Source organism: Tetrahymena thermophila (assembly GCF_000189635.1).
Source record: "Tetrahymena thermophila SB210 genomic scaffold scf_8254630, whole genome shotgun sequence".
NCBI lineage: Eukaryota > Ciliophora > Oligohymenophorea > Hymenostomatida > Tetrahymenidae > Tetrahymena > Tetrahymena thermophila.
The window spans coordinates 143,681-164,102 of NW_002476399.1; the positions used below are offsets into that span (position 1 = coordinate 143,681).

The window sequence follows — 20,422 nt, forward strand, 5'->3', positions numbered from 1 at the left end:
AAGACAGACTTAAATAATTTTGTTGTTTTATTTAATTATGATATCTTTGCTAGAATTACAAATAATTTATGAAAGTATTCAATTTCTTAGTGTAGAAATGCAACCATTTCACTTTAATAAGTATTTTAAAAAATAAATTAAACAAAATTTAAATTAGTTTTAATAAAATTATTATTATTTTACATAGAGAATACTTACTTATTTAGCAAGAATGGAATTAAAATTTGAATATTTAAACAAATAATAATAAAAATATCAAAACAAAATATATATAAAAAATAGATTAGATAATACTAATAGGATAGCAGAAAAGACACATCCTAGATTTAATTTTACTATTTAATTATATACTATAAAATTACTTGCACAACTTTGAAAATGTTCAATTTAGCAAGTAAAATCTAAATGAGGATCTGCTAAATACTAACAATTTTAGTCCATACATTAATGTAGGGAATAAATACTAACTTCACAGTTTGCTAGATCTTCTTAATAATTTGAGCAAAGTGAAACATCTTGCTAATAACAAGCAATCGAAGTATTTTCTTAGGTATAATAATTAAGTCGGCCTGATCCTAGATTAGCTGCATCTGAATTATAATTAGCACCATTTACATCATTATATTATTAAAATGTATCGTTATAACATTAGAGGTAAGTGGAAAAATCCTAAACTAAATATGAAGTGCAATTAGAATACACATATTCTTCCAAAATCTATTCAGCATTGATATTCGTGTTATATGCGTTTAATTTTTACTAATTAGTACCCGAATTCGAAGCAGTAAAATATTCATCATTATGACATTATTCTGTTATCCTGCTATTGACTAAACAATTAAAAAAAAAATCAAACAGCTTTTATAAAAAACTTTTATCTTCGGTTCCTGCTCCACAACCATAAGAGTTTTTTAAAGCGCATAACGTTACATTATAAAAAGTATCATTTGTATAACATTAATTATAGCAATTATTCATTTCCCCCATTAAAGTATCACAATGCCAACTTTTAAAATATGTGGTACATGCGCTACTTGTTTAATCATAACATTGTTAGGTTTTCTAAGCTATATAATCTGTATTGTTTTGAGGTGGTGCTTAAGTATAGACTACTTTTAAAAAAAGAAATACTAAAAGTCTTGCTAAAAATATATTTATCATTGCCAAAATACCTTTGCAAATATTTATCTTTAAATTACTTATTAAATTTTTTTTTGTAAGTGAAACTACTAATTTAAATATTACTTAAAAATAATAAATAACTCTTAATACTTTTTTATAAAAACAAAACGAAAAAATTGTTTATTTTTGAAAAATATAATATCAAAAAAATTTATAAGTCTATTTTATTAAAAAACAAACAATCAATAATTGATTTATTTAATTAATTTCAACATCTTTTCAAATTAACTTTAAAAATAAATTCTTACTAAATTAAGTTGAATAATTTATCAAATAATTTACAATATTTAATTTAAACTTATTTTCAAACACACCTAAACATTTAAGAAAAGTATTTGAATAATATATTGAATGATAAAAAGTTAGTAATAACAAGGTTGCTAAAAGTCTATGATTATCGTTTTGAAAATTTGAAATTACGAAATTTTGTATTTAAAACTAAACAAAATAAAGAATTCGATGCATTTAATTTATAATATTAATTTATACATTTACAAAAATAAGAAATAATGAATGAATGATTAATAGACATATAAATGATATTTACTTAATTGATTCTTTTTATATTTTTGTGAGCATTCTGTTTATCAGACAGAATACTTGTTAACTTATAAATTTCATAAATAACTAACGAAAATAATTACATAATTTTTATCTGATTGATCAAACCTTCAAAATGTGTTCATCTAAATTGATGAAGTCATCCTCTATCAAGGCTTCGATTGAGTTAAAGTCTATTTCTGTACGGTTTTCGTTATTTGAAATTAAATATTGACAGAGAGATAAAGCATGGCTCTTTAGTTCATTTTCATCATCTACTTTACATTAAGTCATAATTAATTTACGTTGTTTCTTTTGATATGTAATTTATTCTGATTATTCTGATTCATCTATTGGTTGATTTACATACTTAACTCCTAAATCCTACTCATTAAGACAAGTAGAAACGAAAGGCTAGAAGTAGAAAGGAGATATTTTCGCATATTATCTTAGCTATGCTTCATTCATTTAGCCTCTTAATCTGATTTGGTTTTCACGCTCTTATTAGGACAAAGGTTATAATTTAAGACCGAAATAATCAAAAATAAACATCCATTGATGCAAGAAGAACTCATCTAGTTGAGCAACTGAGAGAATTTCAATTAATTTCAAACCAGCAAGCATCAAGTTAGGATTACGGGGAGGTTGACCAGGAAGTGGTTTTGAATATATTTGAATCAACAATGTAAGCAAAATGGGCCAGATTTGTCTGAAGAGTTCATTTAAGTTGCTTTGAGATAGACGAAGAATCAATATACGAATGCAGAAAAGAATTAATATAAGCAAAGAAGATTAAGAGCTATCAGTTGTTTTAATGACTTCTGCGATACTGTCTAAAAGTTTACGTAAACGATTGGCATATTTGTCCTTGGCACCTGAAAAGATGATAAAGCAAGTTCTTTTGAAAGCCTTTATTTTCTTTTTGTTTTCATTCTATTCACGAGCAAAGAAACCAGCAGAAAGACTTACTTTTTCAAGATATTCATTGAAAAGGTCATTAGATTTATCTTGAGTAAGAACATAATCTATAATTTTTCCCCAGTAACGCAAAGTACCCTTATTGCAAGAGAAGAAGTTATCTTTGTTAAACATTTCTAAGATACTTTTTCTGAAATCTTTAATCAAGAGAGAAGGAGCTTTCTCGATCAAGCTACAAATGAGCTCTGAAGTACTTTCAAGGAAGTAAGAATTTGTGCTTCCTTTGTTTTCAATAACAGCATATAAGGGATCAACAAACTCCTTAACACGAACGACAACTCTGTCCTATCTTTCTGGAGAGTAAGTATTTTAGAGTAACTCAAGAGACAATGTTTTGAGGGTTTCCAAACAAATTAATCTGTATTTATCATAAACAGCATTTTCGTCAACAGTATCAATGCGATCAAAGATGAATTGATCCAATTAATTCATCTACAATTCCTTCATCTAGTTAGCAATACTTTTAGGGGCATGCTCTAAAATGTGTATTTGACTGTAAAATGATAAACTAATTTCGTAAAAAGTAGGAGAGTAAGGAGATATTATTCTATATTATTGTAAGCTCTGTACAATCATTTCCTTCATGTGTTAATCAACTGCATTATTCAAAGACTATTAAGTTTAAGCAGAAGGTTCGTTAAATTTGACTTAGTAAACGTTAGCAATCCAGCCAGACAAGTAAGAAAGCTTTTCATTTATCAAATCGTGCAATTCCTTCTTGAACTTACTATCTGATAAAATTTCCTTTGGAGAGTACTTTTCACTCAACATGTACAAAAGATCAAGCATCCACATCACAGTGTTAGGATTTTTAGAGGGTTAGAATATCTATTATCATTATTTAAAATAATAAGTTAAATTATGATTTTTAATATTTATAAAAATTACTTTTAAGATTTTAAGGATAATGTTCCAGAATAGTAGAAGGTTTTCTTTTTTAAGAATATTGCTGTCAATGTAAGTATATGAAAGATATATGTAAAGGAAGTAAAGGAGCTTAGACTCGTGTTGAGCAATTTCATAGTTTAAGAAGTAAACATTTTTCTTTTCTTTAGTGTTCTTTTGTTGGTAGAATTTTTGAATGATTTCACTGATAAAGCTTTGATAGAATGATTCTAAGAAAAGTTCATTGGGAATATTTAAAATAGTTATCATTTCTATCATTTTCTTTAAGAATTCGTTTTAGTTGAAATCCTTGTGGGCATTTGGTGGGTCAGTCATGCAGCTACGGTTCCATAAAAGTAAAAAGGAATTCATCATATCGTTAGGGAATTCATATACCAAAGGTTTGATAATAGAAATAATTAAAATTTTAACTCTCTGTTTATCATTCTCAGCATTTTTGATCATGTCCATCAATAAATTATTAAATGAGTTGAATTTCTTTTGTTCATAAGGTCTGATACCATAACTTGTGAATTCAGTAATAAATTCTGGAGTTGTTTGCCAACTGTTAATAAACAATTCAACGACTTACTTGATATCATATAGCAAACTCTTACAAGTATCAGGATATTTCTCAAAGAATGCCTAATTTTCGAAAAAATTAAAAAATTAATTTCTATCCTTTAAATAAAGTTTATTTATTTTTCTAATATTTATTTCAGATTGATTGATTTTTTAAAGCATTTATTAAAAAAATATGTTTTAATTTATATTTTTTGTATTTGATGAAATAAAAGGAATTAAAAGAAAATCTAAAAATTGAAAGATTTCTCATGATAGTTGATTGCTTATTTTTCATTTACTTCTTATTAATTTGTAATTTTTTATGATAATTGTAGAAATTGTAGTTATATTTTTAATTGCCTTATTAATTATAAATCGGCCTCCAAGTAGCTTCTCCTTGATAATCTTTTTCTTTTTTGATGTTATATAAAAGAAGATGCTTCCTGAAAACCAAAAAATAAAAAAAATTTGTAAATTTTTAAAAATTATTTATTTACTTTGCCATCTTTGTCTTTGTCATTAGCATTTCCACTTCCAGCTAAACCAAGTGTGAGTACAGTTTTCATGAGGTTAGCAAATCCACCGCTTTGATCTTTTTTACTAGATTCAATTTCTTCAAGAGTTCTAATTTTAAGGAAGAATTAGAGAATAGTTCTGACACCTTCTAAAACTGTGTGTATCTCATAAATATTAGAGTCTTCCTTAACTACCTCCTAAGTTTGGATGAGAATAACGGTTTTATTTTGTTTAATCAATGAAGGCTGTTTAATAATTTAAGTTTTGCTTATAGTGACCATAGATTCATCGTTATCTTGAGCAGGAGTAGTAGCCAAGTGCTTGATCAAAGAAAAGTAGGTAAACATAATTGACTTTATAATACTGGTTAGTTGGTTAGAGGCTAAATATGTACTCAAGAGTGGAATACAAGCGCTGATAAATGAAATAAATTAAGATCTAACGTAAGGGATAGAAGTCATTAAACCTTTCAAAATGTTAGGAATAAATAATTTATTTGAAAGAGTTTAAACAAGTTTAAATTTGATTTCTTCAGTATTATTCTTCTTTATGTACGAAGAATGGAAGAATATTATTCTAAAAACATTCAGTAATTGTACTTGCATGACGTAGTCTCTGTTTGTAATGCAGTGACCTAAAATAGTCAAAAGAGGCTCCATGAGATACTCACAAAGAGCCAAACATAATGGAGCATCTTCAAGATGAGTAATTAATAATTCCATATATTCACATGCAGAAGCATTAACAGCAGCATTTTCAACTTAGAATTTCAATGACAAACTTTCCAAAGCTTATCCTTAAATATAACGAAGGCAAACAATTATCAACAAATCTAAGTAAGTCATCTTTAAGTCAGTAACCTTTTTATCGTTTACAGCTGTAGATTGTGAACTAGTCATATCTAAAGAATTCAAATTAGGATTAATTGTACTGAAATAGCTCATAGTAGCTCCAAGCTTTCTAAGTAAAACGGCTTGATTTTTATCAGTAAAGTGGGACTTCATATCCTAAAGAAGTGGGCTCAACTGATAAGAAGAAATGTACTTTAAGAAAACGTCACTAGCAATAATTAGAATGCTCTTTAATTTTCTGAAAGTTTCATTAGCACGAGTGGTCTCGTAAATTTTAGTATAAAAAACTTAGTAGCTATCAGTAACATACCAGCTGCTATTAGCTTACAGAAGCACCTCAAACAAAGGATCAATAATTCTGTAAAATTGAGGGACACTCTCCATCAACCAATTCTTAGAAGCATGTCTAATTAAAGGATTATCATGATCTAAAAAGTCTAACATAATAAAAAGACCAACCTTGATTAAAAAAAATAAAATTAAATATTGTCTAAGTTAAAATGATAAAATGAGTTTTTTGGCTCAATAAAAAAATAAAATGAATTGCTTAGAAAATAAATGAATCCTTAAATAATTTTTTTTAAATTTTATATATAAAAAACATTGTAATTTTATTTAAAATGGAAATAATAGTTGGAAAAAATATTTTTTAAATATTCAGTAAATAAATAATTTTCAAAATAATTTTAATTTTAAGTCAATGAATAAAAGAATTATTTTTATGTTTTACTTTATTTAACTCAGAAAGGAGTAATTTTGATTTGTGGTGGGCTGTTAATCTCCAGAAAACAGCAAATCTTCTAATTGAAGCTTCTTTTTCAGTAATAGAGACAGCTTGGAAACTATTGACTACAACTTCTTTAAAGTATTGTGGGAAATATCTATTTAGTTATAAAAAATGAATATTTATTTATTTATGTCAGTGAAAAAAGGAGAAAGTTATGAATATAAATATCTTGAGTATTTTACTTGGAGAAATAGATAATTAAATCGATGATTCTATCGTAGAAATGCTAGAAATCTAGTAAACTCCAGAGCTTTTCTAGAGTCAATTTAGTGTAATCATTACCAGCTACAAGTTCGTTTTTCTTAGAGTATTTTAGCTTGGCTTCATCAATAATTAGGACTTTCAATTACTCATAGATGGGATCAATTTTTTCGGAAATCATAATTTCAATCATGGACTCAATGGCAATAAGAGAAAGATTAGGATTAGTAATTTTAATGGATTGAGAGATGCATTTAAACCATTAAGGAAGCTGAGTCATTTTCTTTTTGTCGAACAAGAACTTTTAGAGCTTAACTAAGCTCTGAGAAGCTAATTTGTAGATATTATTTGACTTGAAATTTTCTAACTCGTTACTGAGTTTACCATAGAAATTAAAGTATTTTTCAGAGCATTCATCAAGATATTATGCTATTTCTTTTTATTCATTTGTAATTTCTAATTATTTCTTTTCTTTTTTCTCGATTGCTTTAATTTTTGCTTCAGCACTTTCTAATTTAAGCATAAGCTTGTAAATAACCTTCAAAGTTGGTTCAAGTGAATGGAATTCTTGGATATTTTTTTCATCAAGATAGCTTAAAGAGATAAATAATCTTGACAAAGTTTCCTTAATACAATCTCTTTATTACATAGGATCAAAGGAATCTTCAGAAGCAAGAAGATTTTCATAGGTAAACTCAATAAGATTAATAATTTCCAAGCATTAATCATCTTTCTTCTCTCTTAAAAGTTAAACTGCTTCTTCTGAGATACTCTTCAATAAAGAATTAAGCTGTCCTTAGATATTTTCCATAAATCTAATACCACTCTTTAAGACATCAGCTGAAAATTGCATATTCTATGTGTGAGTGTAAACATATTTGACAAATGAGATAGCTAATTTGCTAAGAGTAATTTCTACTAAATTTTCATGTTCCATGTAGAACTATTGCATAATTTTAATTGGCTATAAAGCAGCTACCTTATCTTAAGGCTCTACACTGAAAATTCTCTTGAAAGCATCAATCAACAAATCAACTACAAATTCTCTGCTTTTAGTTATTGTGTACTTGTTGTCCATATCTGGTTTTCCAAAAAGCCAAACATTGACTCTTCTTGTAACTGAAACATCTTTTCTAATTAACAAATAAAGCACACCTTCAACTAAAATTAGTTAATCATCTCTAGAGAGTATTCTATGATTTATCCTTAAGTGGTGATACATTAAATCAAGAATATTTCTTCTTACAATTTAATTTTCGTCTTCAAAACAAGATAAAATTGTGTTAATAATTAAAGAGCTTTTGTTAGGGAAATTATTGTTGTCATCATTTTCATTTATGCTTTCCTCAATGTATTTCAAATTGTCACGCACAAAGAAAGTATTAGTGAAATCTTATTTTTTAGCTATCTTAGGAGCGATTTCATGTTAAAATGCTATTTCCAAAGCGCTCTTACCACCCTTTTTTTATTCTGATGTAGATTCTAAAATATTTAGTTTTTGATCAGTAAGTGATTTAGCTGCACTAACAGGGGCAGTGCTTGTAGATGTAGCTGCCTATTGCTATTGCTATTATTGTTACTACTGCTATTATTATTATTATTATTATTATAATTATTGCTATTATTATTATAATTATTGCTATTATTATAATGAAGCAACTAAGCTCTTTTGGATTTCTTCATCAGCTTATTGCCTGTTAAGTTACTTTTATTACTAATCATCTTCTACTTCTTATTCTTCTACTGGTTATTATGGCTACTATTCTTCTTGATGCTATTCTTGCTAATCCTAGTTTTCTTCATTTCCTTCTAACATACTTTAAAAGTGCTTTTCTGCTTCAGCTTAAGCTTATTAAATCAAGTCTTATGCGATTTTTTCTTCATCTTGAATTTCTACCTAATTATTTTATTAATCATGATCTACTTGATCTGCTTACTCTGCTTGTTGCTCTTAAAATTTAGGCGATTAGTTTTGCTTGACAGGAGTCTATTCCACAGTTTATGTCTATTCTTTTTTCTGCTGTTTTAAATTGAATAAAAATCATAAATAAATACATCGAATATCTTACAAAAATAATATCTTTGCTGACTAAAATTCCAAATTAAATAGATCAATCATTTTTGATTAAAAATAACTGAAAATAATATGATTTCATTTAATTATCAAAACTATGATTTAAGATTTTTGTTTTATTATATTGCTTTATCAGCATTTTGATCAAAAATGCTTAAAATAAATTGTTTTCTTTTTTATAAAATACCAAATCCAAAAAAATTTTATTTACTTGCTCTTTAAACTTAGTCTCATCAAATTCTTCATAATTATCCTCTGAAAAATTTGAAGAATTATCGCTTGCATCTTAATTTTCTTCTTCATCTTCTTCATATTTAACTTTGGGAAGGAGCTTGGTCAAAAACTTAATTGCGTGTTCTCTTCCTCTTTGAGTTCTCTTGATACCCATCCAGACACTACCTAAAAAGTATCTTTAAAAAAGAAAATTATAAAAATCTACATAGGATACAGATATTCTTAAAATGATTTATAAGGCGACTTTTAAATGTTTTTTTAAATTATTTTTGAATGCATTTAATTTATTTTTATAAAAATAAAAGAGCCACATTATAAGAACAAATAGCTTTAGTTTTAAAACGTGCTTATATTTTTTTGCTTTTAAGTGATAAAAAAGTAGAAAATTTTTTACCTTCTACCACAGGAAGTCATGATGGCTTCTAAAGTTTTGGTAACATCTTTAATTAAAATTTCGCTCTACTCTTCTAAACCAGGAAGTATAGATAGCACAAGACCAGGAAGACATGGTATCAAATCTCTTCCTACAGGTATGTAATAATTACGAATAATTTCTAAGAATTGATGTTTATTCTTTTAATGAGCATTCTAAAAGAAGGGGAAGAGACCAACACTGTAAATACCAATGTCTTCACAGAACATCTTCTTGTATTCTTCTACATTGCCTTGGGAAGCTATTTTTATATTTTCGAAGATAAGCTCATAAATTTTAAGTGTCTGCAAATTAATAGCTTATGGCAAGACTGGATTAAGACACTGTGCTAATCTCTTTGCCAAAGAAAGCTTTTCGCTTATATAAGGACTTGGGTTTTCCTTCATAGCTTGCTCAACCTTATAGAGCCAAGTACCAATATCTGACCATGCCTTATTTTTTTCGAATCCACTAAGAAGTGTATTGAGCTGCTTATTCAGCTGGGATGACTTTTCGATTTGTTTTGTTTTATCCATTCCTATCAATATTTAATATCAGTAGATATCTATTATTCAGCAAATATTAACAAACGATGATTTATTTAACTTCTAATCAGTAATTAGCTATTAATTATTTTCTAATATCAAGCAAACAGGATATATGTATGTTTGAGAATGAAGGAGTGAGTGAGTGAGTATGCGTATGTGTGTATTACTTGCTGTATACTACTAACTAACTTAAAAATATACTGCTTACTAGTAAATTTAATTTCAAATTTATATTTTTTTATAAAAAAATTCTTTAATTTAATAAATTCTTTATAATCTCTATCTATTTATCTTTTTATTCACTTTTTTATTTTCTTTTGTTATCTTATTTATTTATTTGCTTGCTTGCTAGCTTGTTATTTGTTTATATTTATTTACTATTTTCTTTATTAAAATAAACAAAAATTCCTATTTATTAGGTTCTTTGATAGATTTATTATTATTAATATTGTTAAATGATATATCTTGCACTTGATATTATTAATTTCATTTATCTCTCATCAAATTTTATCATTACTTTTATCGTTGACTTGATATTTTTTGCAAATTTTCTACTCGTATTTACAAAAGGTTAATATCTCATAATTTTTGTATGTATAATATACTTAATTGTTTATTTATTTATTTTGCTTTTATCTGTTTGCCTGTTGATTGTATTGTATTCTTAGTGTATTTATCTGTATAACCTTATGCAAATAAAAATTAAAAATTTCAAATTTTCTTGATATCTATTTATCTTTCAGCTTAGAATCTTTATTTACATAAATCAAAATCAAAAATTAAATTAATTGCTCGCTCTATTGCACATTTACTGATATACGCATATCTATTGATTACCTCAAATTTCTGTGCAAATTACATAAAGTAACAAAATATCTTGTTGTATCTGTTAATTTTGACTCACGTTATTTTAATTTGAAATTATCTTAAAAAATAGAATAGAGAGAAGCTAGGAAATAAAAAATATATAATTTCTATCTAAAAATAAAAGCAAATCTATCACTATCACTTATGTCTTTCTATCTGTAATTTGCTCAATTCATTTATAAATATTTATTTCATTTATGAATTCTTAATTATCGTTAATCAAAATTTATCTATATCATATACTTGTAATGTATATGAAGATATTAATTGAATCTATCTATCAATCTATTTACTTTTTTAATTTTGTAAAACCTTGATTAAATTAAATTGTAGTTCTATCATTTAATCATATCTGATATAGAGCATTTCTGATTCTCCTAAATTCAAAATTTCTATCTCCTTTTTTTTAAATTTTTTTATTATTTCAATGGAGCCAAAAAATTAATCATCAATTATACTAAAAATCATAGGCTTAAATTGAAAAAATATTAAACCAAAAATATATTTAAAAAAAAACGATTTATTATGTTAAAACCTTTTAAAAAATAAAATAATATCAGTAGAAAATAGTAAAAAATGAATTTAAGTAATAAATATTACAGAGTATTGTTTTGAAAACTAAATTAATCTATTTTAATATTTATCTTTCTATTCTATAAATATACATACAATTAATAATTAAAAAGATAAATATTATTTTCCTTTTCAATGTTATGAAGACTACTTAATATCTTACCAAACTTACTTATGAAGATATAATTTTTATATCATTTTTAAAAAATAAATTTTAATTAAAATAAATATAAAATTTTGAAAAGTATTTATTCACTTTTATTATATTAATTTAATTAATATATTTTCTTTAATAAAAATAAAAAACTTTTAATTGGAATCCAATTTTAAAAATAAAAATTCAATAATAAAATATGTTAAATAGTAGAATCTAATTATTTTTTTATCAATAAAATTTATATTAGTATGTGTTTTTATATTATTTTTCATTTGGGTTAAATAAAGTAAATTTTTAAAAGGTTTTTTCAAACTTTTTAAGTTATTCGAATATAATATAATTTAAAACTAAAACTTATTATTATTTATTATTTTTTAATTAATAAATTACTTATAAAATATCTTACTAATACTCATCAAAGCAAAGCTTAAAATGCTTAAGTCAAAAAAAAAAAAATTACCAATTTAAAATGGTTGCTTTTTAGTTGATAAAAAAGAATGAAGATATTAAATTCACATTATAAAATTTAATTAAATTTTTTTATTTATATTATAACATATTTTTCAAAAGTTTATTATAAAAAATTTAATTTATTCTTAAATTTATTAAATCGAATAAATAAAATTTCATAAATTCATCTGAGAAATAATATTAAGTGGGTGCTTGATTCCATTTTACATTTTCGTTCCATACGATAGATAGGTAGGTTTATACTAATTGATGTCATAATCTTAGGCAAAAATTAAATTAGCTGTTCCTTAGAAAACTGATAACCTTATTTATGCTCCAAAGCCTATATTTTAACGGCGTTCTTTTTAAGTTTATTTTCTCTTTTTTTATCTTTTTTACTATTACTGAATAGCTTTTAGCTTTACTAATACCTTATCAAAATTACTTTCTGGATAAAACTTCTTAAAATTATAAATTTTGTCAAAATAATCCATTGAAGTTAGTTATGTGTATTAAGGATCTTACAAAAAGCTTTTTCCATTTGTTAGCTAAAGTAAAAGGGGTAGCTAGCTATTTTAAAACAACTTTGAAAGTCTCTCAATTATTAGATTTTCATTTTAATTTTAGGAATTTCTATTTTCGCTTTTTTTTTCTTGTTTATTTTATTGTTAATCTCTTGGTAGATTTGTAAAGCTAACTTTATTAAGTATTAACTAATTAGATTTTTGATCAAAGTTATCTTTAAGAGATTTGATTGAATTCTAAATTTTACTGTTTTATTAATTAATGTTTATTTCGTAATTTTTACTTTAGCTTTGAGAATTTATTTTATCCGGCATCAAAGTCATAGAGGCGATATTCTGTAATAGATACTAATCGATAGAACTTCTTATCTCTTTTTAGCTTAAATTAGGTATTAAAGTTTTATTATTTGAATTATCCTTTTTAGCACTCTATATATTGTTGTTAGCTATTTACTTACTCTTGTTTTTTTCTTTTTTGTTGCTTTTTTAAATCTAATTATCTTAAACTAGATTTAAAGAATGATCATCTACTGATTAATTTGAGACCTACTTCTAAATCTATTTATTTAAATTACTATAATGAGGTCCCGATTTCATCTAGCTCTTTAAATATCCAGAGAGCTGAGCATTAATGTTCTACTATTAAGATTTCTATTTATCAAATTTCTTAGAGTTTTCTAAGTTAGATCCTTCTTCATCTAAGTTAGAGATTTATTATGATATTTCAGAATTTGTATCCTTCTTGTAAATCACCCTATTGGACTCTGAATTACATCTTTATTTGTTTTAATAAAATTAATTTGATTCTTAGTTATTTTGTAAATCAATAATATCAGTTGCTTCAAAAGATGTTATCCTAGCTTATGAGTTGATTGCATTAGAAATAACTTTAGGCAAATCTTGGTTCTCATATATGAAATTAGAGTGTATACTCTAAATTTAATTTTCTAAAGTTGCAGTAAGATCAGCATCATCTATATTAGAAACTATGTTTGAATTTATGTGGTTTATACTCTTCACTTGTTTGTCTACTTTCTATCCTTGTTATCCTTTCAAGAGAACTTTTTAGCTAATTTCGTTTTCTTAAAATTGCACAGTAAATTAACTTTATGAGTCGTCATCTTTTTCATCATCATCGTCACTGCTACTTTCATCATTCTGGGATTAACTAAAACCAGTGATGAAACTTTCATCTTGAAGGAAATTCAAGTAATTTTCATCATTACTCTTTTAAAGATTTTGTTTTAACAACTAAATAATATCAAAGTTTTTTTTCTTCTAAATTCTTTTTTTTCAAAAAAATCAATTAAATTAAAAAAAAAAAATATTTTCAAAAAAGAACTTACTTTGCATTACATTTAAATTTTAAATTGATTCTTTTTTTGAAAAATCTTTCTTGGAATGTTGAAAAATTTTATTTCAAAATTATAAACTGCTTGTCAAAATATCTATGAGTTCTTGGGCACTGATTAGCAATGTGATAGCTATTCTTACAGTTGTAGCATTCTGAACGAGTTATTGATGTGTCCTTTTAAAATATAATTTAGTCCTGCATCATTTTAAATCGCTCAAAATCTTCTGTGTTTTATTTTAATATTTATATAAATTCTTCTCTATTAATTTTGTAGAGAGTAGATAAATTCACACTTCTAGCAGAAGCTTGCCTTTGAAGACCAGAAAAGAAAGAAATCTCACCAAATACTTATCCATTTGTCAATGTGTTTATTACATTTATAGTATTTTTCTTTTAAATTTATTGCAAATAGATCTCAATTACTCCACTTTGTATAAAATAAATAGAAGAATCATCAGATTCATCTTCATTAATTATGACTTCATTAGGATTTACTAAAATTTCCTTCATGATAAAAATTAATTTATTTAAAGTTGATTTAGAAAAGTTTGAGCTAAATACAAGGTAGTTATTTAAAATTTTTGAGTTTATTTCTTGTGTAATTTCATCTCTAAGTTTATTTGAAAGGACTGAAAGAATCTTATCTTCTTATTATTTATCTCTATCTTTTTACTCCTACGCTAAAAATGATAAATAATGCCTCACCCTACTTTTGAGTTAAATGTTCACATCTTTCCTAATAAGATACCTTAATTTTTTAAATATAATTTTTATTAAATGTTAATTCACAGCAATTTAATCAATAACCTTTGGATAGTAGCTATATCATCATTGAGTTATTTCGAGGATTTTTCAATTTCCTATAAAATAAAACCTATGTTATTAATTGAATAAGCAAAAACACAACTAAACAATATCATAGTTATTGTTATATAAAGTGCTTCAATCCAATTTGTTGCTGAAATATCTCCATATCCAACTAATTAATTAATTAATTAAAATTAATTTAAACTATTATATTTTAAAAAATTTATGAGTTAAAACCTGTAGTCATAGTTGTAATAGACCAGTACATAGAATATATGTATTTTTGGTAATACGGGTATGAAGAAATGCTAAGCTTGTCAAGCCAATTATTTTGGTCGTAATTTTACTCTTAAATTCCTACAAAATACCATCCTATTGAAGCTTTATTTTAATGTTAATTTAATATAAATTGCAAATAGCTAATTAATTATTTATTTACCTATGTGAGCCACTGTTATAACGCTTGCTAATTAATTTATTAGCTTAGAAATATGTTTTTGATTTTCTGTTAGAGTAAAGATATAATCAAACCTCTTTTTTTTATGAGAAATTCCATTTGCTTTCATGAAAATAAGCAAATTTAAACCAAATATAGATAAATTTTGATTTATATTATTACTAATAAGAGTATTTTAATAAATGATTTTAGAACCTAGTATAAACATACTTACAAAATCTGTGATAAATATCGATGAAAAAAAATACTATTTTGCAATGAGCCTACGCTAAGTAATAATAACATCTTTGTCAAAAAAAGCAGTATTTAAATTAACTAATATATCGAGTAAAAACATGATGAAGGAATAAAAGCTAATGCTTTAAATAAATTTAGTATTTGAATCATTCTAATCAAAAAAAATGAGTATTGAATAGAAGTAAAAAAATATGTAGATGAAGGCAACCTGAACCAAATCCCAGATAACTCTAAAAGTGTCTGTTGGCATGAATATAGCTACATTTCTAGATTGCTTAAATATTTTATTTAAAAAGCGAAATATGTAAATACTTTAACCACTTTTAACTTTTTAATTATAAATATGAGATAAATCATTAATAATTAAGAATTCCTATTAAGTTAAATTATCTAATTTTCTATTCAAGTGTCTTATTTTTAGATGTTAAACAAATTATTTAACTTTTTGCCTTATTCTCATTATTTTGTTCATTGAGTTATTTAAAAGTCTACTTATTATATTACTTGCTTTTTGAAAATTCTACTTATACTTTTATTAAACTAAATTCTCTGAAAATAGATTTTAGTTTTTTGCCATCGTATTAACTCTTGAGCTTAGCTTATTCAGATCCTTTTCAAAGATCATATCATCTTAGATGACTAATTTACTGGCTTGCTTGATATTATTCTATTTTAAGTTTTTTTTAGAAGAAATAGGGCTTTTCATTTCGCTTTTTGGTATGTTATTTTGAGAATTCAAAAAAATTGAATTGTTTTATTCTGAATTGCAGCTACTTTCTTTTTCCTGCTTGTTAAGATTAGAATTTAAGTTTGAAATATCTTCTTATTTATTCTGTAACTAGTGAATATTCTACTATAATTTCAATTAGTTTTATTCTTATTGGTAATGTTTATGATCAATAGTAGACTAATACTAAAAGTTTGTCTATTTTTCGTTTAAATAGTTATTGTTGGTACTAAATTGCAGCAAAGGTTACTAATTTTGTAACAAGGAGCTATTATTGTTAAACCCTTTGTTTATTGATTTTTATAAAGTATCATTTATTTCACCTTATATGCTCTTAAATGATACATCTAAGTCTCCTTCGTGTAGCTTCTGAGGTTAGTAATGTTATGACTCAAAAAGTTATCCTTAACAACTCCTATTTACTTAGATATCTAACTCTTATTATTTGCCTTCATCTTTTGATGCTTGCTTATAAAATTATGAAGAAAATTGCGATTTGTATTTTTTTTCAGCTTCTTAAGTAGGATCCATCATTTTTATTACTTAACCTAAATTAAATAAAAGCAAAGTTATCTATTAGTTTCCTAAATGACCTTATATAAAATAACAATTAAATTATTATGTAGAGTTAACAAATTAACAAACAAATAAATCAATAATTATATTTACTTTTTAAAAGCTATTTTTGAAAAAAAATAAAATCGTTAATTGAACCTAATGTTGATTCAACCAAAGCTAAATATTCTTATAGTACAAAGTTTAATTAAATAATGTAGTTATAAGTGTAGGTATGTTAATAAAATATGATGTAAAATCAAATATTTATGTTTAATGTAAATTATTTAAAAATAATATTTTTCTTTTAATATTTAAAGAATTCAATTTAGCTTAATTTTTATAATGAATTAATAATTAATTTTATTTAAGATCTTAACTTGAAACAAATAATCAAATTTTTATAAATAAATACTAAAAAAATAATAAATTATTAATTTTAAATTAGCTTTTTTGTGTAAATTAATTTTGTTCATTAATTCTAAAAGTAAATAAGTTTATTACATTGAAAATTATTTTGCATTTTTATTAAATGAAAATATTAGTTTAATCAAAGAAACCTAAGAAGATTTAAAATAAGATAAAAATAATTTTCAGGAAGAGAAAATGTAAGGGATTAATGAAAAAATAAATTAATCCTTAGATTAACATATAGATTTCTTTAAGGAAGAGGAATTAATTAATATAATAAAAGCAAATAATTAGAAATATCAAAAGATGAATAGCATAGATATAAAATAGAAAATAAAATACAATAAATTAAATTTGACTAGGAAAGAATTATCCAACTATAAAAAGCCTAAAACAAAAATATATAGATATTGAAGATTTAGAATAAAATTCTTGGTAGATTATGATTGATGATGCTTACAATTTTATTCATTTACCGAAATAGATACCCTATTTTTTAAAATGCTACTGATTGAATGCTGAATTAAGGTAGAAAAAGATAATAAATATAGAAGAATTTTAATAATGATGGCTGTAATTTTTAAAAAATTATGTTGCAGGTTAATTAATGATCAAAGTACTTTTAATAATTCTTTTAAAATTAAATAAATAGTTGCAAGAAATTATTTACAAAAGAATTATAAAGGCATATTTAATGAGGAGGCTTTCATAAACTATAATCCTTACTCTAATAAAAAAATAGATAAAAACTATTACTGTTTAAAAATAAGTACACTAATAATTAAAAAAGTATTAAAAAATAATAGAAATGAAAATACTGTGTATTTTTATTTTCTTTTATATTTCAAAAACTATTTAAAATTTTAAATAATATTCTTGCTCGTAAAAAATTTTATAAAAATTTGTCCTTAAAAAGCTGATCTAGACCACACTTTTTCTTTTATTTGATATAAAATTGAATTTAATTTTTTAATTTATATTACAAAGACATTACTTACAAAAATTTAAAGATATTATTCATAGTTTATTATTAAAATTTAAGTTTTGTCTTAAATTTTTCAAAATGAAGAAATAAAATTTCATGAATTCGTCTGCGAAATATTATTAATTGGATGCTTGATTCCATTTTACATTTTAATTCCATATGATAGATAAGTAGGTTTATACTAATTGATATCATAATCCTAAGCAATAATTAAATTAGATCTTCCTTAGAAAACTGAAAATCTTACTTATCCAACACCTATATTTTAACGGCGTTCTTTTTAAGTTTATTTTTTCTTTTTTTGTTTTTTGTACTATTGCTGAATACTTTTTATGTTTACTATTACCTTATCAAAGTTATTTTCAGGATAAAACTTCTTAAAATTATAAATTTTGTCAAAATAATCCATTGAAGTTTGTTATGTGAATGAAGGATCTTACAAAAAACTTTTACCATTTGTTAGCTAAAGTAAAAGGGGTAGCTAGCTATTTTAAAACAACTTTGAAAGTCTCTCCATTAGATTTTCATTCTAATTTTAGGAATTTCTATTCTCGCTTTTTTTTTCTTATTTATTTTATTGTTAATCTTTTGGTAGATTTGTAAAGCTAACTTTATTATGGATTAACTAGTTAGATTTTTGATCAAAGTTGTCTTTAATAGACCTAGCTGAATTCTAAAGTTTATTGTTTCTATCCTAATTAATATTTATCTATTAATTTTTAATTTATAATTGAGAATTTATTTTATCTGGCATCAAAGTCAAAGAAGCGATATTTTGTAATATATTCTAATCTATAGAACATCTTATTTCTCTCTAACTTAAATCAGGAATCAAGGTTTTATTGTTTGAAATATCCTTTTTAGGACTTGATAGATTGTTAATATTTTACTTACTCTTGCTCTTTTCTTTTTTCTTGCATTTTTAAATTTAACTATCATAAGCTTGATTTGAAGAATGGTCATCTACCGATTAATTTGAGAGCTACTTCTAAATTTGTATATTTAAATTACTATAATGAGGACCCTATTTAATCTAGTTCTTTAAATATTCAGAGAACTAAGTATTAATATTCTACTATTACAATTTTTATTTATCTAATTTCTTAGAGTTTTCTACTTATGAACCTTCATCATCTTAGTTTGACATTAATTGTGACATTTCAGAATTAGTAGTATCCTTCTATTAACTCACCTTATTAGACTCAGAATTACATCTTTATTTGTCTTAATTAAGTTAATTTGACTCATAGTTACTTTGTAAATCAATTTAGTCAGCTACCTCAAAAGATTTTACCTTAACTTATGAGTTAATTGCATTAGAGATAACTTTAGGTAAATCTTGATTTTCATATATGAAATTAGAATGCAAACTCTGAATTTAATTTTCTATAGTATTATTAAACTCTACATCATCTATATTAGAAGCTATGTTTGAGTTTATGTTGTTTATACTCTTTACTTATTTGTCTATTTTCTATCCTAATGGACTCTTTTACCCAACTCTTTAGCTTTAGCTGATTTCATTTTCTTGAAGTTGCGTAGTTAATTAACTTTATGAATCATCGTCATCTTAATCATTCTCTTCACTACTTTCATCATTTTGTGATTAACTTAAATCAGTTAGGAAACTTTCATCGTTAAGGAAATTTAAGAAATTTTCTTCGTTGTTCTTTGAAAGATTTTACTTCAACAATTCAATAATATCAACATTTTTTTTCTTCTATATTCTTTTTTTTTAAATTAATTAAATTTAAAAAAAAGTATTTTCAATAAACTTAACTTACTTACTTTGCATTACATTCAAATTTCTGTTTACTTCTTTATTTGAAAAGTCTTTCTTGGAATGTTGAAAAATTTTATTTCAAAACTATAAACTGCTTATCAAAATATCTATGAGTCCTTGGACACTAATTAGCTAAGTGATAGCTATTCTTGCAATTGTAGCATTCTGAACGAGTTATTGATGTGTCCTTTTAAAATATAATTTAGTCTTGCATCATTTTAAATCTCTCAAAATCTTCTGTGTTTTCTTTTAATATTTCGATAAATTCTTCTCTTTTAATTTTGTATAGGGTAGATAAATTCACACTTCTAGCAGAAGCTTGCCTTTAAAGACCAGAAAAGAAAGAAATCTCTCCAAATACTTATCCACTTGTCAATGTGACTATTATATTTTTACCATTTTTCTTTTAAATTTATTATAAATAGATCTCAATTATTCCGCTTTGTATGAAATAAATTGAAGAATCATCAGATTCATCTTCATTAATTATGACTTCATTAGGATTTACTAAAATTTCCTTCATGATAAAAATTAATTTGTTTAAAGTTGATTTAGAAAAGTTAGAGCTAAATATAAGGTAGTTATTTAAAACTTTTGAGTTTATTTATTGTGTAATTTCATCTCTAAGTTTATTAGAAAGAACTGAAAGAATTTTATCTTCTTATTATTTATCTCTATCTTTTTACTCCTGCGCTAAAAATGATAAATAATGCCTCACCCTACTTTTGAGTTAAATGTTCACATCCTTCCTTATAAGATATCT

General features: G+C 24.3%; 4 protein-coding genes across 4 annotated transcripts; all 4 read right to left on the reverse strand. All coding sequences in view use genetic code 6, as the record gives it.

Annotated features, from left to right (window-relative positions):
• Positions 1–255: 255 nt before the first annotated feature.
• On the reverse strand, positions 256–987 carry TTHERM_000758979 (transmembrane protein, putative; the record flags this gene model as incomplete). Its single annotated transcript, XM_012797845.1, has 2 exons — positions 256–335; positions 465–987. 2 exons carry the CDS (start codon positions 985–987, stop codon positions 256–258), a joined length of 603 nt encoding a protein of 200 aa, XP_012653299.1.
• Positions 988–1,845: 858 nt separating this feature from the next.
• Positions 1,846–9,760, reverse strand: TTHERM_00758980 (dopey, amine-terminal domain protein; the record flags this gene model as incomplete). The annotated part of the gene is made up of 7 exons (XM_001016981.3): positions 1,846–3,528; positions 3,589–4,230; positions 4,647–5,975; positions 6,247–6,397; positions 6,486–8,524; positions 8,790–8,988; positions 9,207–9,760. 7 exons carry the CDS (start codon positions 9,758–9,760, stop codon positions 1,846–1,848), a joined length of 6,597 nt encoding a protein of 2,198 aa, XP_001016981.1.
• A 2,235-nt stretch (positions 9,761–11,995) lies between these two features.
• On the reverse strand, positions 11,996–16,459 carry TTHERM_00758990 (cation channel family protein; the record flags this gene model as incomplete). The annotated part of the gene is made up of 5 exons (XM_001016982.2): positions 11,996–13,628; positions 13,690–14,445; positions 14,505–14,676; positions 14,742–14,885; positions 15,703–16,459. The coding sequence occupies 5 exons, from the start codon at positions 16,457–16,459 to the stop codon at positions 11,996–11,998; spliced, it is 3,462 nt and encodes a 1,153-aa protein (XP_001016982.2).
• A 2,248-nt stretch (positions 16,460–18,707) lies between these two features.
• TTHERM_000759018 (hypothetical protein) lies at positions 18,708–19,010 on the reverse strand (the record flags this gene model as incomplete). Its single annotated transcript, XM_012797846.1, has 1 exon — positions 18,708–19,010. One exon carries the CDS (start codon positions 19,008–19,010, stop codon positions 18,708–18,710), a length of 303 nt encoding a protein of 100 aa, XP_012653300.1.
• Positions 19,011–20,422: the final 1,412 nt, after the last annotated feature.